Here is a 27,897-nt window from a genome sequence, read left to right as displayed (position 1 = left end):
TATGCCATCCTTTTTTTTCTAAACTTTTTATGTCTGAATATTCATCTGCAATCCATTTCTCCTTTGCTTTGTGTTGTTTTTAATTCACTATTCAAATTTTCTGCAGAGCCCCTCTTATCTTCATTGTTCTCAGTCATCCTTTTTCTTTTATTATCCATTTACCCCGTATTGTATTTTTCTCTCTTTCATGGTAACTTCGACTTCATTATTGTTCATTTATTGAAGTCAGTTACTTGTTCTGCTGTTGTTTTTAAGGTACCTCATATTCATCTGAAATTCATTTGCTGTTGCCATTAATACTTGAGCTAACTTCTCTACTACCATTTTCTAATTATTGTTATTTTTTCCAAATCCGTTTACCTATTTTCTTTGCTCTTTTAATTATCTTCAATTCAATTTTTATTTATGCTACTAAAAATTTATGGTTACTGATTTTGGCAGCTCCTTGCAATCTGTTGTACCATTTTAATTGTATTTCTGAATCTTTCTTTCATCACTATATAGTCAGTTTGATGTTTGTAGGTATTAAACATTGGATGATTTTTTTTCTTAAGCCCTCTCATTTCCTCTGATCAGCAAGCACTCCATGGTTTCAGAGGTCTAGTTTAGCATACTCTGTACGGAATTCTTAAACTGCATTAGGCAAAATTCATTACCCCATAGTCCAGGCTTATTTTATGGATTTAAAAAAATTTATGTACATAGTTTTTATCCGAGACCTCAGAAAAATAGTACAGAGAAATATTATGTTATAAATCAACTGATAATATTGAATTTTAATATTTATATTAGGTTTATCATTGCAATAAATTAGACACTTCTTTTAAAATAATACATATAAATCTCAGTATTAAAAATTATGTTAATCTATTTTTGTTTTTTATTCAACAAGTTACAAATGTTCATTTTTTAATTTCAGTTAGTGAAGAATAGCGATTATTGTGAGTATATTCGACCTCCTATTGATAAATTTAAAACGTTACAGTTTGGAAGTTTTGATGAAATTAAGGTATATATTTTATTAATTATTTTATGATTAACTTTTTTCTTGCCTTTTTACTGTTTTTATTTTATGAATTGTTATTTCTATGTTCACGTCATTATTGCTATATCATGGTTTATCAGGGTAATTTTGAAAAAAAATATATATTAAATGGATTTTTATCCAGAGTGATTGTTTAGTTACTTCTTACTGAGTAGAAGTATTATATTTGATACTTCTATATATTTTCTTGATAAAAAGTATACAGAGATATATGCAAAGCACCTGAGGTACAAGATGCACTAGTCAGAATTGATATGTTTATAAAGGAGCACTTATCTTTATAAGAGGAGGAAGGCAATGGAAAACCTGACTTCTCACTTTTCTTATGCAGTCTGACCGTATGCTTTTTTTTATGAATGAATCTACTGGTTTCAGGAATACCTCATGTTTATTACATCCATTTTGGTTATGGTACATAACATTTTAATTATTTTACATTAAGTTCACTATTTGTAAATCAAAGAGCATCCATAGTTGTTAATTTAATCTGTTAAATTACTTTCTTGCCAGTGGTAGAAACTTATTTATTTTGATTGCCTTTATAGGAACATTGAATGTTTTAGTTCAACTTTTCATTATAGCTGTATTTTTTTTGTTGTTTTTTATGCTAGTTCACTATAAAAAATTATTTTATGCTGTACTTTGAATTAAATTATGATTTTTGTGATACATCGTATGGAAAAATGGCAAAAAATTAATCTTAAAATGGAAATTTCCAAAAACTTTAAAGCACATCCAACTTTTAAGACATCCAACAGGAAATTAGAAAAAAAAGACTATAATATTTGAAAAAAAGAAACAATGTTCCGCCAAATGTTGACTGTGTATTTTAATTAATCAGTTCATTGCATCTCATAATAAATAAATTCTTTATGCATAACAAAATCAGCTGCTAATAGAAGATTAATAAAGTGATGTATAAATAACCTTTTCTTGGTTTATTCAACTTAAATTAGCAGAATCTTCCTTCAGCACTTAATTAAAATTTAGTCCATGGCTGCTAATTTTTTCCTCTCTTTGTTGCTTTATTTGAATAATGCTGCTACAAACTCTCTGATGTGTGATGTTCTCTTATTGTTTTATTTTTACTCTTCAGATTTATTTAATGAACCTATGTTATTATTTATTATAATAAGAATTATAATAAACTGTTGAATATAATTTTAATTATTTTTTTCCTTTGTTTACAGGATGTTGGATATACACATGGTAAAACATATTTTACTGGTATGATGAAGGCTGGGCCTCTACCATACTTAAGGCTACAAAATGATAGACAAAGACAGACAGAACAAAAGAGACAGTATGAACAACGTATTATGTCGGGTTACACTTTCACAGATCTTGCACAGATGGTTTGTCAAGTACAGCCAAGTAAAAAGTATTGGGATGGTAAGTTAAGGAAAATATGTGATTTATCATTATTTTTATTGAGGTGAACTTTTATTAAGTAAATATTACAAAAAAAAAAGAAAACGAAACAATTTTTAGACTGAAAAGCTTTCTGTTTATATATATATATATATATATATAAACAGAAAGTTATATATATATATATATATATATATATATATTTTTTTTTTTTTTAATTAATGAAAACAGAAGAATGTAAGTTATTGAAACTTAATAAACTTGGAATTACAGCCAAAATTTTATTTCTATATAATATAGCATGTTTTTTGAAAATTTTTATATTTTAATTAAATTACCAACATTCATAAATTTTTTTTTGTTGAATATTTATAAAAATTGGTGTCAACTTATAATATTCTAAAAGAAAGTGGACTTTTCGTTATAACTTTTGGTATTGTGTATTGTCAAGATTCTGTATTAGGTTTATGAAAATTTTTCTTACTTAAAAATAATTTTATTTAATTATAATATTTTTTCACAATTACTTTTTTTCTATGTTAAGATGTCTATCACAAATAAAAGATAGGTTTAAGAGTTTTTAAAATGTAAAGAATTAAATTATAACAAAACTTGAGAATGAGTAATCAATGTTTGTGAAATATCAAATAATAAAAAGGTACAGTGTAATATAAATTCAGCAGTTTGGGTAGTAGAATGTTGTTAGGCTTTAGGTTTTAAGTAAAAGATAAGTAAAGACGTATATAGCATGGAGTAATAAAGTGTCAGTCAAGATGGAAAGGATTATTCAATTTATATTTTATTTTTAATTCTCATAAATTTTAATGGGAGGTGAAGTAGATTTAATACAAATAGAGTTTCAAAAAGACCATTCAATTTGAAAAAGAGTTTTATAGGAGGAGATTGTGATTCTCAAATTAATCTTAGAACACAGACTTAAGAAGAATAAGGCACCTAAATGTCATTTTTAGATCTAGAGAAGACTTTTGATAATGTATATTGGAATAAAAATCAGATTGGTGTAAGATCAGGCTACAATGATAAGCAAAGAAGATGAAGAAAGGCAGGTCTAGTACAGAAAAAAAACAAAGATGTTGTCTATCCTTATTATTTTTCATCTTGTTGTAGGAACAACTTGGAAATTTAAGGAAAATTTCAAAATTTATTTTTGGTTAGAACGTTATTTATCATAAAATTTAATGATATGGTTAATTTTATGATTCAATGGTGACAGTATTCTTTTGGAAAAAACAAAAAATAAATTAATGCTGTTTACTGTTAACTAATACTGTGTTAATATCTCTCAATAGCATGCATTTATTGCTAGGAGAGAAATTCAATTTGAAAATATGTAAAAAAGGAGATATATTAGAAATGATTGATTAATTACTAAGATAGGGTTGCATTGTATACTGTATCATTAAAAGAATTCAAATTTCAATTTTTAATTAGGCTTGTAATAATAATAATATATTAATTTTTAATAATAATAATAATAATAATATAATAATAATTAATAATTTTTAATTATATTTGTAACCCAGTTCAGAAAAAGAAGGAGGTATTCAATTTGAACTGGATTTTTAGTGTTTGAGACCGAGCCTTTTTTCTTCACCAATCAAACCTATTTTGTTTTCATTTGGTTGTTCTGTTGAACATCTTTTTGTTTACATTAGATTTTTTAAGATTATGATACATAATTTATTATTATTCTGATGTTCGAAGTATTTTCTGAGTATTGTGATTTAAAATAATTCAAATATTGATATTCAAGATTTAAGAGAATAATAGTAAAACGAATAATAGTAAACAAAAAAAAATCAGTACATTCTCTGAATATTTTTACTCTAATTTTTGCATTTTTTTGATTATAATAGCTTCTTTTTATATGGATAGTATTTTTTTATTGGAGTATTTTAAATAGAATTTAAAATATGAAATAGGTAAAACCTTTTATAAAAATATATTGACTTCAAAAAACTGTGCACTAAAACCAATAAAAACTTTTTTCAATTCTTTTAAATTTTACTTTTTGAAGTTTGAGCCAAGGTCGTAGTAAATTAGTGGAAGTTGTTTTTAATTTTTTGCTGACTTTTAAAAATTAATGAAGGAAGAAAAATTTAAAAGGTATTAATTTTTAGTTTATTTGGTGCAGTTTTTGTTTTTCTTAAGTTGATTTTTTAAAGATTACTTTATTATGTTTAAGAGAGAAATTCTTATATTTAATCTTCTAATGTTGGCAAATATAAAATTTATGTTGTCATGTGCATCATGACAGCAAGCATACATATTTATGTGAGCCATGTAACATATTTTAAATATTTTACCTTGTTTTTATTGTGTTAAACTCTTTATAAATTTTATGTTTGTTAAATAAAAAACAAATATGTGCAGAATCTTCATCTGATGATGATGATTATGAAGCTGATGAAGAAGATGCACAAGAAGTTGGTGGTTATGCCTCTGAACCATCGGCTCTTTTGGAAGTAAGTACTATTATTGTGTTGAAATTAAGTACTTTTCCTATATGATTTTTAGTAAGTCAGTGTATGTCATCAGTTTACTGAAAATTAAGTTGCTGATATTACTAATTAATTTTTTTTCTGAATTTTTATTATCTTGATTCTACACTTATATGTGTAAATTATATTATATCTTTTATCAACTTATTCATTTTAATGATTTTTTACTATAATGATTGATAAAAGTCTTTGAGATTAGTGATCTCAGATAATTATGATGCATGCCTTATTTTAGTTTATTAATTAGTTAATTTTAATTTATTTAATAAAATTTATCTCCAGGCATTACCTGTGGGTAAGAGGATGGTGGTGTTCTTTTATTTCCAAAAAAAAGAAAGAAAGGGATGGTGTCTTCTTTTGTAATCCTTTCATTAGATCTTCTTTTATTGTACCTTTTTTTAATACATAAACCACCTAAACTCTAAAACTGAGAAAACTGAATCTTTTTTTATTCATTAAAGCTACTTTTTTTTATTCTCTTGTTTTTTTGGTAACTTTACTTTAACGTCCATAATTTATCTTTCCGAATTATTTTTTTTTCTAATTAAACCGTATAATGCAATAATTAAGTTTAAGTTAAAAACTTATGTGTTGACACTTGACTATTTTGTTGTTGATTATTATGTTGTTGACTGTGTTGACACAGACTTATGAGGTGCGACAATAAAGTAATGAGACTGATTTTTCTTTGCAAGATGTGGCAACCCTGCAGCTTGCGTAGGCACACCATCTTTGACCTTGGTCTATAAGCTACTTCTAGTCCAAGCGGCACATTGATGCAGCTGCTCAGTTGTGAGTTGTGCTGTAATAAGTGAACACATGTTTGTGTCTCTCGTCACAGAAATGAAACCGCAAAATATTGCACAACTGTATGCCTTTCTTTTTGCATTAAATTGGGTGAAAACGCGACGACAACTTATGTTAAGCTTCAGAAGGCTTTTGGAGGGAGGTTATGTCAAGAGCTCAAGTTTTTCGGTGGCATAAAATTTTTAGTAAAGGCAGAACGAATGTTGAAGATGAAGACAGCAGTGGACGACCATTAACCTCATGGACAGATGTCAACTTGACCAGGGTGCATGAAATCGTACGATCTGATCAAAGATTATCCGTGAAAATGATTGCAGAAGAACTCAACATCAATCGAGAAATGGTTCGTCTAATACGTGTATTAACTGAAGATCTTGGTATGAGAAAAATTTGTGCAAAAATGGTGCCCAAAAATCTCACACAACAACAGCGAGAAACACGGAAAAATGTGGCAGTCGATCTGTTAGAGCAAACAGAAATCAATCCAGATTTGTTGAGCCGTGTTATCACTGGTGATGAAGGTTGGTTTTTTCAATACAATCCAGAGACAAAACGCCAAAGTTCACAATGGTGCTCAAAGGGATCATCCAGACCAAAAAAAGCTCGCATGTCAAAGTCAAAAGTGAAATCCATGCTTGTGTGCTTCTTCGATTCCAAGGGAAGGGAATTGTTCATAAAGAGTGAGTGCCTCCTAGACAAACAGTTAACCAATATTTCTTCAAAGAAATTTTAGAAAGACTTCGTAAACGAGTTGTCGCAATGTTGTCCGTGCCAACATTGCTGATAATTGGATTCTGCATCACGATAATGCGCCATCCCATGCTGCTCTGTCAGTACAGCAATTTTTAACCTCAAAACAAATTTCAGTACTACCGCAGCCACCTTATTCACCAGATATCGCTCTGTGCGACTTTTTTCTATTTCCAAGAGTCAAAATGGCGGTCAAGGGACACCATTTTCAAACAACACAAGATGTCCAAAAAGCTGTGACGAGGGTCTTGGAGGATATTACAGAAGATGGGTTCCAGAAATGTTACCATCAATGGCAGAAGCGCTGGAATAAGTGTGTGCAATCAGAGGGGAACTACTTTGAAGGAGGCAACACTAAACATGTCTAAAACGGTAAGCAACATTTTTTTTCACATCAGTCTCATTACTTTATTGTCGCACCTCGTATGTGTTGTCTTTATTTCAAAGGAGTCGATGAAATGGTGGGTATGTAACTCAGGAAACCATAAGTGTGTAAAGCTAATTATTACCAGGTGGCAGTTTAATTTTTGCTATGAAAGAATCAGAATAAAAAATTTTACTATATTAGTTAATATTTTTATGAAAATTTTTGAGAAATGTTTTTTATTATGTGTACAAGATTTGATTATTTTTTTATAAATAAAGAAATTAATCTGGAAGAAGACATATGTACTTAACTTACCTTAGGTGCATATTATTTTATATTGCTTACCTCTTTAACGAAATATTTGACCTCTGACAATAAATTTTGTTTGTGTGAAGCTGGTTTTTTTTTTTAAATATTATATGATAGGACTTTTGTACATATTTCTTGTGTCTCACTTAAAATAATTCTAGTTTATTAAATATTTAATAAACAAATTTACACCAGATGTAAAAAACTGAAAATTTTTCTTTTTGCATTTTAAATTGTGCTATAAACTTTTTTTAAATTGAAATACAATCACCCATCCAGAAAAGATTAATTTGATAAAAATTCAGAAAAAAATATGATTCAATTATAGTTTCCTTAATTCTAACTTCTCGTTTTTGTTCTGATTGATTTTTTATGATATTGCATCTTGAATAGCTTCTATATTACTTTTTCTAACTTTTTCTACAAAAAAGCATGAAGCTTTCAGTAAAGAAAGTGTGCATTACTGGTACATCACTATGTTATCTAAAAAATTATAATGTATCAACAGTGGTGCACATTGTGCTAAGGTAACAATAATCTTCCTAACAACTATTCCATCTAGATCCTGCCCTTTTACCCCAATACATATGGTGTCTTCATCCTGCTGATTTTTAGTCATCTGCTTTCCATCACTTTTCTCCACATCTGTTGTCTCCTGTTTCCATTTACAGCTAGATAGATCAGTTTTGAAGTCTTCCAGTCAATAAAAGCCATATGTAAAAAAAACTGTTATCAATTCCTAATAGTATATCATCTATAAAAAGCAAGTTCTACTAGGATTACTACATTCTTACTCAGAATATTCACAATAAAGTGAACATTTGCAATCTTAATTTGGTTTGTGCAACAACCTTTGTAGAGAAACTCCTAGGATATTTATTTTTATTTTTCATTTTGTGACTAATTCTTATTTCAGTTTTAATATTTTTACAGGGTAGCAGTTCATATTTAAGACGCAGGACTGGTGGTTCATTATCCTTGTCTGAAAATGAGATAGAATCAGAAACCAATTAATCTGTGGTAGTGATTAAAGCAGTACAGTACTGTTTGGTAAGAAATTAAAAATAGAGTTGGGCTTAATATAGTTTCTTCAATTTTTTTTCTGTTATTTTTTTATGTAATTTTACCTCCTTTTTAAATATCCAAAGTTAAATCTATAAATTTTATGGAAGAGCTTATTCTTATTGCTTACGATATGCTAACACTACACTACCTAGCCATTTTACAGTGGTTATGAAATGTAATGTTGTTTTTAGTTTGAGATAAAAATTGTGAGGATGATTACAATTATGTGTAGATCATAAAATATATAGAATATAACTTAATCTTATAGAAAATGATTACTTATTGTAGATAGTAATTGGTAACTTTCTTCAGAAGATTAATCTAATCTCATTCTATTTAATTTAATTTTTTTTTTCGTTTAATTTAATTCTTTTATTTATTTATTTATTTATTATATTGTTTCCCTACAATTAGTTAGTATTTTACTGGTAAAATATTCCCATGCAGTAAACTTATTATTAAAATAATTTATTTATAAATAATATTAACTTTTTTTTCATGTAAGCAAATTATGTGGAATGTCAAAAATAAAAAAAGTTTTCAATGCAGTTACATAATAATATTTAAGAATTAAAAATATCTTGTCAGGTTTTCATAAACGATTTTGTTATAGTACCATAAACATACTAACTTTTTTTTTTTTTTAAGTGAATCTACCAGTGTTGGAATAACTTTTCAACTACAGTAGTTTCAGTAGAAGTTGTTTTCAACTAAAGGTATAATCATTAGGTTATAAATTACTTTCAACCTGTAGTTGAGCTGTATTTTTATTAAAATTTTTACCTTGTTTATTGGCAGTTTATATAAAAGTAGAAAATATTAGTATCATGTTAAAATTTTATTTCCAGTTTTTTTTTTTACCAGAGCCCGGAGGATCTGAGCAAAAAATGTGATTTTTAAAAAATATTGTTTCTTAATGGGCTACTTGACTTTGTTTAATATCTTTGCACAAGAGGATAGTTGTCTAATATTAGATCAACTTAATGGTTCTAGATCAGTTGTTTAGTCCCACGCAAGAATAAATATTAAAATAAAAAAAAGTTTTTTCTGAATTTTTTTAAAATCTTGTTTTCCATTGCTGCTGTTTGATCAGCTTAATAGTAAAAGTTTTTTTTGACAGATTACTTTGTTTTGTTTTTATCTACTAGTGTAGTTAAGAGCAGTTTTTCATTATTCATTTCAGAATAAATATTTTCATTACGACAGTTTGATTAATAATATTGTTTTTTTATGATTTACATTTTAATGTATTTTTTGATTATAGATCTAAATATGTAAATAAAAAAATGAAAACTTGACTAATGAATGTAACCTCTGAAATAATAAAATGAGTTAAGTAATTACTTAAAATGAAATGGATTGATAGACTTTTTATGGGTTGTACACAATTCTTTAGAAAAATGTATAACAAAAGTAAAAATGTAAAATTATGATAATAAAAAAAGCATATTCTGAAGATATACAAGAAAACAAGTTATTATTTAGTGTTAAACTGATGCTGAAATAGACATTTATATAAAAATATAACATTTAAAATAGAATTGTTAATGATAATTATTAATTATCTTCTGTAGCCTAAATATAATTTCATTACTTTCATTTGGTTAGAAACTAAAAGATGATTATGTATTGTATGGTCGTTCCATTTGTTTTTTAATATATCAGAATATTGAAAAATATGTAAAACAAAATTAGCTGAAATTATCCTAAATGTAAAAAATTAGCATACCAGTATTATGTTAAAAATAAAATAAGTGATATTTGTATTTAGAACTTAATTCAAAAAGTATTTAATCAGCATGTGAAGAAAAGTAACGATATAAAGAAAATGTATGACTTTAAAAAGCAGTTGTTAAAATATTCTGAAGATGATGTAATATTATTCTAGTATTATAAGTTAAATTCTATTAACATAAACCAGCTAGTACAGAGTAGTGAGAAAGACATATCTTACCTTAATTTTACCATGAAAGTATTCTCATGGGTTCCTGCATCCTCAGTCAGGATTGAAATATTTAATTAAACTGCTTATTAAAAATTAAAAGTACTAAAATAGTGAAAATTGCACTCATATAATAAATTAATATGTAATTTCAATTATTTTAATATTTTTAATATGCAGATTAATTAAATATCTTAATCATGACTGAGGATGCGGGATCCTATGAAAATACTTTCATGGTAAAATTAAGGTAAGATATGTATTACCTCAATATTTTGCAACAGGCGGTTTATATGAATAGAATATAAAATATAATTTAACAGTACAGAGGAATAATGTGACTCTTAAAAATACTAATTTTAAGTAACATAAGTAATAAATTATATAAAAAATATAATGGCATAATTAAATTATGTCAGTAATCTAGTGTTTACAAAGCAGTTATTAATTTAATTTTAAAATGCATAATATAAATTTTGTGTTAGGAAAAAAATATCAGGAATAGTTACAGTAACTATAAAAAAATTGTATTATTTATTTTACATCCTCCACACTATGTTTTCAGTTGAAATACTAATTGAATTACTTAATTGTAAGAGAAGGTATATTGAGCATGTGTGTTAGCACAAATGTTTAAGAACAATTTAACAAACAAAATGATTAATTTAAAAGAAACTTTGAGTGATATTCAAAAACTTGTGTAAGTTCCAACACACGTACGACGGACATTTTTGAAAAATGTATCATTAGGCCATTAAAAATAATGACAAATTTATTTATTTTTAGACAGTTTTCTACCAATATTATGATATTTGATGGCAGTGCCACCACTGCCCATCCACCTTGTGATGAGACTGTTTACACCGAATTTGGGGGGGGGATACTTCTGATACCAGGACTAACACAATCCCTTCGTGTTTTAGCTGGTTGTGTATTCTAGAAGTTGTTAATATATACAGTCTTTGTTCCTTCTCTACCACGAAGTGGTAAATATAAGGATTTTCTCTTTGCTGAATCTTGGATCTTAAAGGCATTCCTAGTAGATTCTCTTGTACTGTTAGAGAAGAAAATGTATTTAATATATATTTTAGGTTAGTTGTGATTTTCTTAGTCATCCCTTATTTAGTCCATCAGTGTATTTATTGAACATTATTGTAGAATTTAGCATGGTTCTTTGTAGAGATTTAAATATACTGAAGCTTTATTTATGTCAAGGGTGTATGAATCGAATCTTAATTGTGTTGATAAGATGTTCATGTATCCTATCATGTACCAAAAGTGATGAAGCTGTAGTACACTCACTTGCTCTGAATATGCCATTGCTCTGAAAAAGCTTCAATTGTTATTCAGTAAATTAATGACACTTTTCAGTGGTTGTTTTAAGATCCTAATATCTAAATCTGCTTATAGACTGTTTTTACCTTTCTACTTCTGCCATTAGTTGTATAAAACGTAGTCACTAATGAGGAACTGTTATTGACTGGGAATTTTTGATTACAGCTAATTATTTTCTTCTTTAATTAGATAATAAATTATGCTTTAGCTGTAGCATATAGTGCATACACAATATTAAATTTTCAAAATTATTCACAAATTTGTATTTAAGTTAAAATTGCATCATAAGTAATTTTGATTGATTTATTATTTTCTTTTTTTGTTGCAGAAAGACTTCAGAAAAATCCTTTTTGCCCTCTATATCAATGCAATGTATTTAATTAAAATATTTTTATAAGGTATTAAAAGAGTATTTTTATTTTTGATTATGGTATATAAATTAGGAAAGAAATTTATAGTTTAGTGTTATTGATTATAGGAAGTGTACTTTTATAATATTTTAGGTATTATTATTATTATTATTATTATTATTATTATTATTATTAAAAAACTTATATTATTTTCATTTGTAATAAATAAATAATATAGTGTTGGTTGGTAAAGTAGTTATAAATTATGTAAACTAAATTAGGTGTTCATTAATATTTTTTTTATTATTATTATTGGCATTTGGAAATTCAAGTTCCCTAGTCAGTTAATACTGTATTTGTTGTTGTTACCATATTATCTATTGTACATTAATGGACAATTATCTTTTTGATTTAATAATATAAACAATGCATATCCGTGCACACGTACACCCACAATAAAACTGTACATATATATTTAGAGCTTTTCTACATAAATTTAAAGCAGCATTCATTTTGATTTATAATTAATAAATGATATAAAAGAATAGCGTTATTAGTTTGATTATAATAATAAATAATCTTTTTAAATTGTTATTACATAACAGTTATTTTGAATTACATTTTATTTCATTCTCGTTGTAAATTAGCTTGTACCTTAATTTCGTTGTGTTTATTTATTTATGTCTAATTTAATCTTCTGCTCATTTATTATATCTTATTATATTTTTATTTTTATTTTTTTTTTTAGTAGTAATAATCAATTGGTTGTTTGTATTATTATTATTGTTGTTGAAATAAAGTTTTATCATAATACATATTTAAATTAATTAAAATTAAGATGTGTAAGTGATTAATATAATTGGATTGTAATTTGTTTATTGTAATTTTCTATGTGAAATTTTTGATTACATATTGTATGGTTATAAAAATTATAATATTAAATTATTATATATTTATTTATTTTGTCTGATTTTTTATCTGTCTGGGATATTCTAGATAAAAAAACAATATTGAGGTATAATATTTATTTGGGATTTTCATTCTTCGAAGTGTAGTTCATTAGTAAATATAAGACAGAGTGTACAAAATTGTTCCCCCCTCCTCCTAAATTGAATATTACATAGTGAAAAAAATAAGTATAAAATATGAAAATTTAGGTATTATTCTTTAATAACAAATCATTCGTAAAACAAATTTTTTATTCGGTTTGTGTATTTTAGTGTAAAAATATTAATCTACAGTTTATTGTATAATAGATTTGCATGTATTATTTATTTTATTATTATTAAATGGAGAATTAATTAAAAAGCTCAACTTTATCTAAGGGCATGTTAAGTCAATCTTATTTATATTCAGTGCAGTAGCCGACCTAATTTCTACACTAGTTGTAGAGAGAAGAAAGGATAGAGGTTAAGGAAAAGTAAACGTATGTAAGGAGAATTATTTCTGTTGTAAATTTCATTGTAGTTAATAGTTCATTTTAGTTGACAAATAGGATTAAGTAATACTGAGTAATGTAATACACTCAAAAATTGGTAGATTTATAGTAATCTTATTTTTTAATTTGACTGTAGATTGGTATAAAATAAAATTTATTTAATAGTTTTGTAAACATAAAAAGGAACCAATACAGTGATCACTTAACTTTAATAAATTTATTATACCTATAATTATTAGCATTATAATTTTATTGTTGAGCTTAAAACTCAATACATTGATCACTTTGCTATTGTCATTTCTCACAGAATTATTACTAAAAATTATAAATAGATCTTGATCAGGAAAGAATTTTTCTTAACAGAAGTATATTACGTTTTTAAAAAAAATTGGTACTAAATATTGAATTGAATTATTAACCCAAGAAGTGTGTTTGTTATAGAATTTATTTATCTGTTCTGAAAATTATTGTTAGTTTTCATGTGCTAATATAGTTAGTTAATTATGTACAATTTCAAATAATACATTAAGAGTTATTATGGAATTTTATCTGTCAGCCTAGTCAGTGGTACTAATATTTTATTTAGACTTAACATTAGTTGGTGTTATTTATTTGTGACTTTTCTTTTATTTTTGTTTTTATAAATTTAAATGTGTATATTTATTCATACACTAAAAAATAATATGTTTTTTATAATGTTTTAATAAATTTAACTTTTACGTATTTATGATTGAATGCTAATAAGATTAATAGAAATCAGTATACAGTGACTTAAAAACTTGATGGAATACAGGTTCGTTTTTAAACATTTCAGTCTTGAAAAAGCTTTCAAGTAATAATAAGCTATACTTATACAAAGCTATACCATCAAAATTACCAAGAATTTTTTTGGACATTCTAAAGTTTTGACTGGTTAGTTCTGTTTTAGTTTTTTAAAAAGAAAGGTAATTACATGATTTCTTATTTACAGCATATATTTTCTAATTACCTTGTTTTTTGGTTTTTTTAAAAAAATTATTGTGTATTATAGAATTTATAGATTACTATTCGATTTTATTTGGTGGATTCCATTTTAATCTATTTAGTGTATATAAAAATTACAGAAAATATTCTCTACCTTTTTAAATGTACATTCAGTGAAAAGGATATTAAATTTTTAAACAGAATAAATGATCATTAAAATTAGTGATATTAAATAATACTTTATTGAAAATTAGAACAAAAATGATTATAAAGAGGTAAAAAATGAACAATTGTTAAAATAGCTCCCGGCCTAATACTTGAAAACATGTTTATTGCAGCATCTTTTATATTTTATACATTCATTTAATTCAATTGAACATAATAGGTTCTAAATAATTTAATATGGATTCCAGTAATGTATTTATTTATATCTCTATGGTCAACTTTTTCTATATTTTTTTCATTATGTATATAATTAATTGATTAACAATATTCCTGATCTCTTATTTTTACAGTTAAAACCATTTCCTTATTCATTAAATGTATATGTGTGATAGGATATTGATGATGATTTTATTAATGTATTTTGGCAGTCAGGAAAGGTCTTAAGAATAATCAGTTTAAGGCAGAAGGCTTTAACAGGTGAGCTGTTATTAAAATTTCAATCTGTTTTGTGGTAAAATATGAAAACTGGGTGGCAGGATTCTTTTTTTTTCTAGAATGCCACTAAAAAGAGTTTTTCTAAAAACTATCAGCCCAAAATGTGAATTTTGTGTAATCAAAAAAATGTTCAATTATTAGTTTTTTATTACTAGTTGTTCAGCTTTTAAAATCTTTTTTTTTCTACTTTATTCAAATTTTAAACTAGAGAAATATATAACGAGTATAAAAAGTACTATAAAATATCTTTCAGAAGTAATTTGTACCACCTAACGGTTGTATGTAATCTACTTTGCGGAGACATTGTGTATAATGCATAGTTTTTTCAAATAAAGTGTATAGGTTGTTGGTTATCTATTCCCTAAGGTAAGGATACAATCAATATTTGTTTATTTTAAGTGGAAAGTGACGTGTCATTAGTTACAAATCGATGCCAACAGCGTGCATGTTCTAAGAGGATCAGTCCTCTTAGATTCATTCAATTGTTCATTTTTTCCTTCGTATGTACACTAGCTAAGTATAGAAAAGTAATAACTATTTTTTTAAATGTAGATTATTTTATTAATTTTTAATAAGTTTTAATTAACTGTTTTGTATTGATTTTAGTTTTGCGATTTTTTTTCATACTTGTATCTGTGTTAATAAAAGATATTTTCATATTAATTTTTTTTATTTGCTCCTATTAGTGATTTTGTAAATATAGAAATGAAAATTACTTGATATCATTTAATTTACTGTGTAGTTACTAATACAATTTGCAGCAAGAATATTTTATTACTTAATCATAAATTTTATCAAGAATTATTTTCTGGTAGGTATAGTCTGATGTAGAAGTATCTGTTCTTCAAAAACATCTCTAATGGCTATTATCAGTAGTTGTAAATATAGAAATGAAAATTACTGGATATCATTTAATTTATTGTGTAGTAGTCACTAATGCAATTTGCAGCAAGAATATTTTATTACTTAATGATCATAAATTTATCAAGAATTATTTTCTGGTGGGTTTCGTCTGATTTAAAAGTATCTGTTCTTCAAAAACATCTATTGGCTATTATCAGTAGCTCATTTACGTGTTCCTGGTGTTATATCATTTTTATGGATATCTATCAGTCTTAATCAACGTACATCCATTTTTAAACTGCTTAAGGTATTTGAATTCACATGAAAAATTGATAGATCTATTTCTTGATGTACACTTTTAGATAACATGCATCATTATTACTACTGAAGAATATTTAACAGCTACACTTATAGTTCTCTCAATTATAGTAAGCGAAATGTTCACTCATTGTTATACTTTAATATGTTTTGTAATTGCCAACACCTGACAATTAGGCAGCAGGATTAAATTAATTCATTCGTGGCCAAAAGTATAGGTGCCCTATACTTGTTACTGTCTATTAAAAAGAGTGTCCTGTTCAGATACTTTTTTATTAGATTATATATATTTTTTATACTTTTTGATTGTAATGCTAAATTAAATTAGAAATAGTAAGTAATATTAAAATATGTTACAAACTTATTTAAAGGTTATCATTCTATTCTTTAATTATAAGTGATTATTACGATATATATTATTTTTTAGGGTTTACATATGATAAAACAAAGATTCACCTAATTTTATATTAGCTTTTGTTATTTTTATAATCAGAGTTATGTATGTTTGTATGAAATGTCTATCTTTACATATATGTCATGATTAGATAGTTTTTATCATATTATATGAGGGCATGTTTTACTAATCAACTGTAATGAACCTTACTTATTTGGAATAGGATAAAATCCATTATGAATTATTGAAACTATAATTTAAAAAAGAAGATTAATATAAAATTTCATTTAAAATTCATAGTCACTTGTAGTATTATTTGAATTGTAATGACAGCTCTCTTGAAACAGCAACTATATGAAAATCGAATTAATACAAGGTGTAGCTGAAATATAATGCACAACTAGTCATAACTAGCAGATGAAAAGAGCTAGTCACATGAAATAAATATGACAGTAAAGTTCATCTTATTTGCTATAAAAACTTAGATTTATTTTTCCACGATTAGCAGCTATACATTTCTCCCAGCCACAAACCAGTATTTTCATTCCAGTGAAAAATGTTTGCCCTTGATCTATTACATCACTGTATCCTTTAGTTTATTATCCGTGATGAAATGAATATCCTTAAGATCTATTTCTGTTTAATTTTAGAAAAAGTGAAGCTCGCAGTGTACAAGATCTGGTTAGTATAGAGGGTGCAGAATAAGTTCAAATTGCAGTGATTGCATGCAATGTATATGACCACTATTGTGTTGCATTATTGGCTCTGTAGATTGTCAGACATGATGCAGTGTCTCCTGTTTCAATGTCTGTATGTTTCATGAAGAATTTATAGTAGATCCAGCTTCCAGGTAGTTGGTCACGTGTTTAGAATCTCAGAACATTGTCAAAAGAATCTTTATTCTAGAGGTTTTAAATTTTTCTGATTTTGTTGAACCGTAGTGCCGGCATGGTTGTCATTTTTCTTCTGGGTTGTAATGATTCACTCTAGTTTCATCTCCCATTACAATATTAAAAAGTTGCCATCTCATTATCGTGAGAATATTTCAGAAGTTGTTCACAAAAATTCCTTTCATTGTTGTGTGTTCTTTTCTGTGAGTTTGCTTATCATCCACTGCCAACAGGTTTTATGGTAGCCTAGTTATGTAATAATGTGTCCTACTTGTTCTTTTGATATGCTTATCTGGGGTAACCATGGGGTATGCTTATCTGGGGATAGCTGTGTCGTTGAATGATCACTTTAAATCAATTCATCCATCTCCTTTCGGTGCTTCTTACCAGTCATAGAAACTGGTTGACCACTGTGAGGTTCATCCTCAACATTCATTTTACCAGCTTCTGATGCGTGAAATTTTATTGCCCACCTACCACAATTTTTCAAGCAGTTTCATCACTGTAGATGTTTTTGTACGACAGTGAATTTTCCCTAGCTTTCATTTCTTTCACTGTTAAAAATTCAATCACTGCATATAGTTCTAGACACATTGACATAACAGGTGTATTCGACCCCATACTGATAGTGACTGAGAGGATGTGAGTCAATCCTCTTTTGGAATGTTAATTGTAAAGGAATGAAACTGCTAGAAGCATTTAATTAATTCTGTGGTGACATGTTTCATACTTATAACAGCAAAATTATCTTGGCAACAGCTTGCACTCTTAATATATTAGTAAATTTACTTAATTTTAGTGGTTTAAATGTCAAATTTCAATAATTAATATATTTTTTAATAGCAATTTAATATTTTAGCTAAATTTCTATTGATAATCTAATGATTTTTAAATCTTAGATTGTAACTTCTCGAATGTAAGTTAAGTAGTTTTTTGTAAGGTTGAACGAAAATTTTCGTTGTAAAATGATTTTGGTTGGCTGTTTAGCTAAAAGACCGGGTGCTGTGATCAACAAGGCAGCATCCACGACCACGCCCGTCGTATATTCCGTGAGATGAAACTCCGGGTGTACAATTTTTGAGTTTGGGGATGGCGTTTCGACGCTGTCCCTGCGCTTAACTATAGAAATTATATAACCATAGCATAACTATATTATAATAGCATAATATATAATATGCTAATATAATAAAGCAAAACTACAGAAAAATTTCTATAGCTAACTATAAAAATCTGCATTTATGACCGAGATAGATGTAGACTCTACAGATCTACCAGTTAGTCAATCACATTAAAACAGACAGACACTTTTAAAAATATTAATAAAATGTGATTAAACCGTCTAATTAATAATCTATTACAAATTATATTTAGCGGCACGAATGTATAGCCTAGCTAGCTGCTACAAGAGAAAAAATTATTCAGAAAGGAGAAACTAATTTTTCTGAAAATTTAGTAAAATGTGTTGGTGTTTGGTAGTGAAATTGCAAAGCAGCGGGATAATAACAAGAAAGTATTCAAGTAGAAAATAAATTTGTTGGTATATTATAACCAAATATAATAATTAGAAAGCAAATTCTTAATAATATTTGTGTAAACGGTCAGCGCGTTGAGGTCGAAAAACATTCGACTATAAGAAAAGCAAAAAGGTAAGAAATAAACGCGGTGTTACAGGACGAAGATCATCTACAAAGTATAAAGGATGAATGTATAAATTTACAGAGATGCGACATTTACAGCAGAATTTGTAGAGCTCTGTATCTCCGTGCCCAAAATTAAGACGACCAAAATTTAATTAATTTGATAGCGTGATGTAGAGAATAAAACCGATAGAGGAAGATAAAGTTCGGATATAAAACAAAGAGGGTGTAGTAAAATATGGAGCTTGTATCATAAAATATATGACCCATTTCAAATAAATTAAAAAATTTATTATAATTATAATTTATATTATAATATAAATTATATTATATTATAATATAAATTTATATTATTATTTATTATAATTATAATTAAAATTTATTATAATTATTATTATATATTGCAGTTCTATTTCTAATTTTCGAGATTAGAAGGAAATAAGAGAAATAGAAGGATTAATAGAAATAGAATTAAATACAAGGTATTTAAAACTAACAACCTATTCCGATTATTTCACCTGAATAAAAATTCTTGTTGCCACGTATTCCCTCGATATTCTCATTTCTTTGGATTTATCAGTGTTTATTCTCATGCCATATTTTCTCCTATCTTACTTATTCTACCCATTATTTGTTGCAGCTTCTCTGCAGTTGTAGCCATTATTACTTGGTCATCTGCATATATAATTGTCTATTTCTTCTCCTCCTACCTCATAATCAACATCCTGTAAGTCTTCAAAGCTTCCACAATTAGTTAGTCTCCATAAATATTAAAAAGTATTGGTGACATGCAACATCACTGTCTAACTGCTCTTCCCATCTTTACTGCTTCTATTTCTTCTTTTGGAACCTGTACCATTTATTCTGTGTGTAATTCCATAATAAAGTTATCCCTACAGTCCAATTCTCTATATTTCAAAATTCTCATTAGTTTATACCTTTTAACCCTATGGAAGGCTTTCTCTCAGTCGATGAAACATATGCACAAAATTTTGTTTATATCTATCATTCTCTCCCTCAAAACTCTCATATAACGTATTGCATCGTAATTGCTTTTACTGCTCCAAGATTAGCATATTTAATCATTACATACAATTTTGAATAACAATTTGTTTTTATTTTATATTAATTGCAGATGTATCTGAAAAACTTAGTAACCTGAATAAAAAACTTATTCACTTTCTTTTTCATTTGATGCATAATTAATATATTTAATAATTCATAATCACTTTTGAATTATAATCTTAATAATTTGATTAATATTACATTTCAGATGTAGCTGAAAGAAAATTATTAATATCCTGAAAAAAAGAAATTTTATTAAACGAAAACTTATTATATATGTTGACACTCACCCGTTAATTCTTTGCAATTACTTTTAAACCGCAATTTTATATTTAATAACTTGTTTTTATATTTTATTCATTTCATATGTGCTAAAAATAAATTATTAATTTCCTGAAAAAAAAAATTATGTTAAACAATAAACATAATATAAGTTGACGCTCACCCTTTGTAAAATATACAAGTGGACTTTTATTCTTATTTTATAGCTTTACCATTTTATATTTTTTATTACTTCCATAATCAACACCATTTAAGAATGGTGTCTTAATAATGGTGTTTTCATAATTACTTTGAACAATAGTCATTGTAATAAGGATAAAATCAAAACCTAAACCGACAACGATTGTTAACGTCTATATGCTTACAAGCGCCCATGATGATGATGATGAGGTAGAGTGTGTATACGAAGAGATTGATGAAGCAATTAAACACGTAAAAGGAGATGAAAATTTAATAATAGTTGGAGATTGAAATGCAAGCATTGGAAAAGGCAAGGAAGGAAATATAGTGGGTGAATACGGGCTGGGCAAAAGGAATGAAAGAGAGGACCGACTTATAGAGTTTTGCACGAAGTATAATTTAGTAATTGCCAACACCCAATTTAAAAATCATAATAGAAGAATATACACTTGGTAAAAGCCAGGCGATACTGCAAGGTATCAGATAGATTATATCATGGTTAAGTAAAGATTTAGAAATCAACTCGTTGACTGCAAAACTTACCCTGGAGCAGACATTGATAGCGACCATAATTTGGTGATAATGAAATGTAGATTGGGGTTTAAAAACCTGAAGAAAAGGTGTCAGATGAATCTGTGGAATTTAGAGAAGCTTGAGGAAGAGGAGGTAAAGAAGATTTTTGAGGAGGACATCGCAAGAGGTCTGAATAAAAAAAATAACGTAGAAAATGTAGAAAAAGAATGGGAGAATGTTAAAAAGGAAATTCTTAAATCAGCAGAAGCAAACTTAGGAGGAATAAAGAGAACTGGTAGAAGACTTTGGGTTTCAGACGATATATTGCAGCTGATGGATGAACGTAGAAAATATAAGAATGCTAGTGATTAAGAAAGTAAAAAGAACTATCGGCAATTAAGAAATGCTATAAACAGGAAGTGCAAACTGGCAAAAGAAGAGTGGATTAAAGAAAAGTGTTCAGAAGTGGAAAGAGAAATGAACATTGGTAAAATAGACGGAGCATACAGGAAAGTTAAGGAAAATTTTGGGGTACATAAATTTAAATCTAATAATGTGTTAAACAAAGATGGTACACCAATATATAATACAATAGGTAAAGTCGATAGATGGGTGGAATATATTGAAGAGTTATATGGAAGAAATGAATTAGAAAATGGTGTTATAGAGGAAGAAGAGGAAGTTGAGGAGGATGAAATGGGAGAAACAATACGAGATCTGAATTTAAGAGAGCATTAAAAGATTTAAATGGCAGAAAGGCTCCTGGAATAGACGGAATACCTGTAGAATTACTGCGCAGTGCAGGTGAGGAAGCGATTGATAGATTATACAAACTGGTATGTAATATTTATGAAAAAGGGGAATTTCCGTCAGACTTCAAAAAAAGTGTTATAGTAATCATACCAAAGAAAGCAGGGACAGATAAATGTGAAGAATACAGAACAATTAGTTTAACTAGTCATGCATCAAAAATCTTAACTAGAATTCTATACAGAAGAATTGAGAGGAGAGTGAGGAAGTGTTAGGAGAGGACCAATTTGGTTTCAGGAAAATTATAGGGACAAGGTAAGCAATTTCAGGCCTCAGATTAATAGTAGAAGGAAAATTAAAGAAAAACAAACCAACATAATTGGCATTTATAGACCTATAAAAGGCATTCGATAACGTAGACTGGAATAAAATGTTCAACATTTAAAAAAAATTAGGGTTCAAATACAGAGATAGAAGAAAAATTGCTAACATTTACAGGAACCAAACAGCAACAGTAATAATTGAAGAATCTAAGAAAGAAACTGTAATAAGAAAGGGAGTCCGAATATTCCCTATCCCAGTTACTTTTTAATCTTTACATAGAACTAGCAGTTATTGATGTTAAAGAACAATTTAGATCCGGAGTAACAGCGCAAGGTGAAAAGATAAAAAAGATACGATTTGCTGATGATATAGTAATTCTAGCTGAGAGTAAAAAGGATGTAGAAGAAACAATGAATGGCATGGGTGAAGTCTTACACAAGAACTACTGCATGAAAATAAACAAGAACAAAACGAAAGTAATGAAATATAGTAAAAATAACAAAGGTGGACCACTGAATGTGAAAATAAGAGGAGAAAAGATTATGGAGGTAGAAGAATTTTGTAGTTTGGGAAGTAGAATTACTAAAGATGGACGAAGCAGGAGCGACATAAAATGCCGAACAGCACAGGCGAAACGGCCTTCAGTCAGAAATATAATTTGTTTACATCAAAAATTAATTTAAATGTCAGGAAAAAATTTTTGAAAATATAATTTCTCTTTTTAACAGATTTTTTAGGATTACACAGGAAAAACCCGCTTATATGTTTTCTTTGATGACTCTCAGTCATTCCATACTCTTCCCTTTACACAAACACCCAGTCGTTTCAGATTGATACATCACTATCGAAAGATGTTATTTTTTTTTTGTTTCCGTAGGGGGGGGAAAAAGCTCTGCCCCGCACTGACAGCAGTGCGGGGCTTTCACCTGCTAAAAAACCTCCCCCATATCATGCAGGGGCCAGATCTAAACCATATGGTATGTACAGCCCCTGCATGATCATCCAGGCACTCTACTATTCGAATCTGAATGACCAGAAGGTGTAGGATATTATTTAATTTCCCACAATTTCTAGTAATCCTGAAATGGGATGTTTATATTAGAGAATGGTTACAGTGGCAATGGTTGGGAGTGACTTGCATTTCATGTCATCCACTTAAAATGTTAGTTATGGAGAAGAATCTTTTAGTACAAAATCTTTCATTGAACTATAAAAATTTTGGGTACTAGATATAATTAAAAATTCATTCTTTCATTCCCATCTTGACGTTTTCCTAACATATTCAGGTACTGTGATTGATGAGGAGGGAAAGCGGTTCCACAGGTTATATTGCAAATGGAGCAGTGTTACCACAGTCAATGGGCCAAATCTATGTATGATGAATGATTCCTGTGGGTTTCTACTAAGAGAGGACCCTACAGTACACAAAAGGAAGAAGTAGTTTATTAATTCACAGTCTCGTCATCAAAACCTTTAGGTACATTTATCTGTTATGATTATATTCTCAAACATTTTTTTATTTAATAGGTAAAATAAAATATGAGTATTGAAAACACGTATAACACATTATGATATTTATTGTCACTTTCAAAGTTTCCTATTATTTCACAATTTCTGAAGGATGTATAACAGAAATATGATAGGCGTTAGAGAAAAACTGACTTCATCTCAGAACATTTTACATTGAAGTGCATGAAAAATAAAAACTAACTTTGTTGCATGACACATTGATATAGCAATAATTAATATAGTCAAATTGTCATTAATAAGAACCTATGTATTTCAGATGACATTCGTTCAACTAAAAACTTGATACTGAAGGGGATAATGCCCGAGCGTTTTCATACTGCATTTACTTAAAGAAAAGAAGCTTAAACTTAAAAGTAGTCAGTTGAACTGAATTTACTTAGTTGATTGATGCTGAAACAATTAGCATTCTTCTCTACTGATCCTGTGTTCAAATGCAGTTTCTTAACATTAGAAATAAGAGTTTCTTTTTTACAAAAAAAAGAGTAATTTTCAACTAGTTCATTGGCAAAATGGTACACTTAATGTATCTCTTCCATTTGTTAGGAATTTCAAGAAAAATAGACACCAGTAAACTCTCTATTGTTATAAAAGATAAGGAGAATTAAAAATTTAAATTTAAACTTTTGGTTCCTCAACATTCAAATAAAAACATGGACCAAAAATTAAAATGATAATCCATCAGAGTTTACAAATGATTAGCTCTAAACAATTTATAAACACTGTTTAGATTAAAATATTTATATATATATGAAATAAGGATTTATTAAGAATTAGTAACAAGACAATAATCCAATTATATTAATTTATTTTTATCAGTATATTTACACTATCCTACAACTCTGCAATACCGAAAATAAAAATTTCACAATTTTATTTTTTAATTAAAATAAAATAAAATTTCAACTGTTAAAAAGAATCTATATATAATAAAATAATATTTTAACTACTCAAAAGGATTTCAATCGCTAAAATTTCATCAAACAATTTCTAAAATAGCTCAATTTACATTCGTAAGCACCATTTTAATTTTACAATAATAATTATATAAATTTATTTACAATTTTAAAAGTTAGTAATTGTTATTTTATAAATATTTAAAGTATAAATTTAAAAAGCATTTTACAAGAAGGTGGACAGATTTACTGGTCAATTTTTAAAAATTTAAATAAAGTTTTTCAAAAACAAAATTACACACCTTTACCTAAAGAAAAGTGACTTTCAAAGAAATTTTAGCCACAAGAAAACTGCACAACATTTGTTTTCATACTTTTCCCATTCTTATGAAGAAAAAAGATAAATGTTAACTGATAAAATAGTGAAAATACGAGGGCAAGTCAAAAAGTAAAGGGAAATTTTGATTTCCCTCCCAATCACATGTATGGCAGCAACTTGTTCTGCTATAACTCATAACCTCACCTCTATCAGCTGTTCATTGAAGGTACTGTTCACTGTTAATTATTTGTGATTCTGTATAAAAGTCTGTTTAAAATAAGTGCTCCTTTGTCTAACTGTACAAGGAAGAAATGCGAGCAATCGTAAGTTTCCTCAGTTCAGAAGGGATGAAACCAGCAGAGATTATTCAGCGAATGCAGCAGCAATAAGGAGAGTTGTTTGAGTGGAATCAAGATCTACAAATTGATTATTGCTTTAAAAATGGTAGGATTTCTCTCTGTGATGAATAGCAGCAAGGTAGGCCTTCCACTTCAAAGACTAATGACAATATTGAATTGATTAAACAAATGAAGCTCATTAATCAATGAATTACAGTTGAAGACATTGCAAGTGAGTTGAATATAAGTCATACTCAGCATTTTCAATCACTCATGATTTTTTAAACTTTCAAAAAGTTTGTGCTTGCTGGGTTCCACGTCAATTGACTAGCATCCACAAAGAGAATGTTGAAAATTTCCCAGAAGTATTTGAAACTTACGAAGATGAAGGAGATTCATTTCTTAAGTGAATAATAACTGTTGATGAGACATGGGTCCATCACTTTGAACCCGAGAGTAAGCGACAAAGTTTAGTGTGGAAACATCTTTCATCTCCCACAACAAAAAAGTTCAAAACTCAGATGTCTGCAGGAAAGGTGATCATAACGATATTCTGGGATATGAGCTTCATTTTTGATTTACTTCACACCTAAAGGTCAATCAATAAACAGTGATAACTACTGTGACCTACGTTTACTGAAGCAAAATCAAATCAAATCCAAAAGATGTGGTAAATTTTCTAAAGGTGTGATTTTATTTCAGGATAATGCTCGACATCATATGACCAATAAAACAGTCCTTTGCCTTCAAGATCTTGGTTTTGCGCTACCGGACCACCCTTCATACAGTCTGCACCTGGCTCCAATCAATTTTCATCTTTTTGGCCCATTAAAAGAAGAATTGCGAGGAAATCATTATCGATCTGATGAAGAGACCGTAGAAGCGGTGAAAAATCTTCTGCACCCAGACTGAAAATTTTCTTCCAGTAAGGAATTCAAAAGCTTGTTAAAAGATGGACTAAATGTATAGAAGTAGAAGTGGAATATGTTGAAAAATAACGCATGTATCATTTATGTAAGTACAAATAAATATAATGATTTTGAATTTCCCTTTACTTTTTTAACTTACCCTGATATAAGTTATTTTAATTCAATTAAATTACAATTAACTATGGTGTTTTGCTCAAATAACAATAAGCAGTTATATAAAAAATGTTATGTACTAAAATAAATATATGAATGGATTAATATCCATGAGAAACATAATACTATTCCTGGAAATGAAAAATCCTTAAAACCATACTATAATAAAAAAAATCAAAATTCAACTCCATTATAAAATGATTTAGAAGTTAAGGTGGAGCTATAACTATGCTTATGATTACAATTAAATTAATAAACTCAATTTCTTTTTTTAGTGCAACTGTTTGTAATAAAAATCTTGACAAAAATAATAAAAAAAAAAGTTTTATAAATTTAATGAAATTACTCATTTATTTGATTTGTTATTTATATATATATATATTTATATTTATATGTTAGATCAGTTTATATTTTGGTTTGATACTTCTACAATGGAGATGGGTTCTCACTCATTCCTATTCCTTCTATAAGGAAAATCCTAATTTTTTTAAGGAACCTTAAACCACTGCTAAGGTGATGGTAAATAGACCTTAAACCACTTAAGTAAATAGAGGAACAGCTATTTAATTTAGTATACATTTAAACTGGTCTAAGCAACATTTTCAATTAATAATGTGCTATTCTCATTCTGGGTAAAAATATGTGATTTTTCTATTATGGTTAGGATAGATGTACACTGTATTGATGTAGATCCTCCTTTTGGTACAGCTATTAGTTTCATTTTACACAGTTATTTGGTAAGTAGATCATCCCTTTATACCCCTTTTCTTTGAGTAATTGCACCCATGGTATTTGTGTTGTTGATGGAGCAATTCTGGATATATACTTGTCCAGGATTCAGTTCCTGTACAAGAAGCTCACCCTAGTTTTTTTTTTTTTTGGGGGGGGGGAAAGCCAGGCTAAGGCTAATTAACACTTCTCAATTTAAAACTATATATATATATTATTAATATATTAAGAAATAATTATTTTGGATTCAGCACAATCATGTTGGATTGGGACAAAAATTTAACAGTTAAGTTAGAACTTACGTGTAGACAAATAGTTTTTTCATGTCAAGTTTCACGAGTTTTTAGTTTTATATATATATAATACTAAAATACTAAAATGATAGTCTATAAATCTTGATGAGAAGTCTAACAACGTTTCCTAATTTGTGTAAATAATTTGACTTCACAAGGACAACTATGGATAGTCCCTATAATATTCTATTTTTTGTTTATATATAAATATAAATGTGAACCAGTATTTTCTGTCACACCAATAACAATAACATTATGATCATTATATAATATTAATAAAATATGAAATATTTACATAATTAACATTTACAAATACATGTTTGTTCTTTAAAATTATTTTAATACTTGTCAAAAATAATATTACATTTTACTTTCTTTTTTAATTTTAGCAAAAACATATGAATGCAAATACTGATATATACAAAGATCTAATGTAAAATTACTGATTTTTTAAAAAATGTTTTTAATTTAATTTATTTATTGTACCTAAATATTGTCTGCATGAAATTTTCAAAATATTTTGAATTAGTTGCGATAAAAAAAATTATTTTTTAAAAATGTTATATTAGAAATTATAACATATATTACATACT

At 27.5% G+C, this 27,897-nt stretch overlaps 1 protein-coding gene across 9 annotated transcripts in view; it reads left to right on the top strand.

Moving 5' to 3' along the window:
- sws (patatin like phospholipase domain containing sws) overlaps positions 1-27,639 on the top strand; it is a 161,767-nt gene extending 134,128 nt beyond the window's left edge. For 6 of the 9 annotated variants that reach the window (XM_075370405.1, XM_075370400.1, XM_075370404.1 and 3 more), the window contains 5 exons: positions 920-1,009; positions 2,236-2,437; positions 4,811-4,902; positions 8,105-8,221; positions 11,842-15,583. In XM_075370405.1, the coding sequence (XP_075226520.1) occupies positions 920-1,009; positions 2,236-2,437; positions 4,811-4,902; positions 8,105-8,185 (465 nt within the window). In that variant the 3' untranslated portion in view covers positions 8,186-8,221; positions 11,842-15,583. Of the gene's footprint in view, positions 1-919; positions 1,010-2,235; positions 2,438-4,810; positions 4,903-8,104; positions 8,222-11,841; positions 15,584-23,406; positions 23,598-23,906; positions 24,247-25,902 lie in introns of those variants that run through there. The other 3 variants (XR_012756976.1, XM_075370398.1, XM_075370399.1) reach the window with 3 other exon arrangements.
- Positions 27,640-27,897: the final 258 nt, after the last annotated feature.

Source organism: Lycorma delicatula, chromosome 7, assembly GCF_047948215.1.
Source record: "Lycorma delicatula isolate Av1 chromosome 7, ASM4794821v1, whole genome shotgun sequence".
Lineage (NCBI taxonomy): Eukaryota > Metazoa > Arthropoda > Insecta > Hemiptera > Fulgoridae > Lycorma > Lycorma delicatula.
The sequence above is the reverse complement of the archived record's forward strand: the minus strand, read 5'-3'. Positions and strand labels throughout refer to the sequence as shown.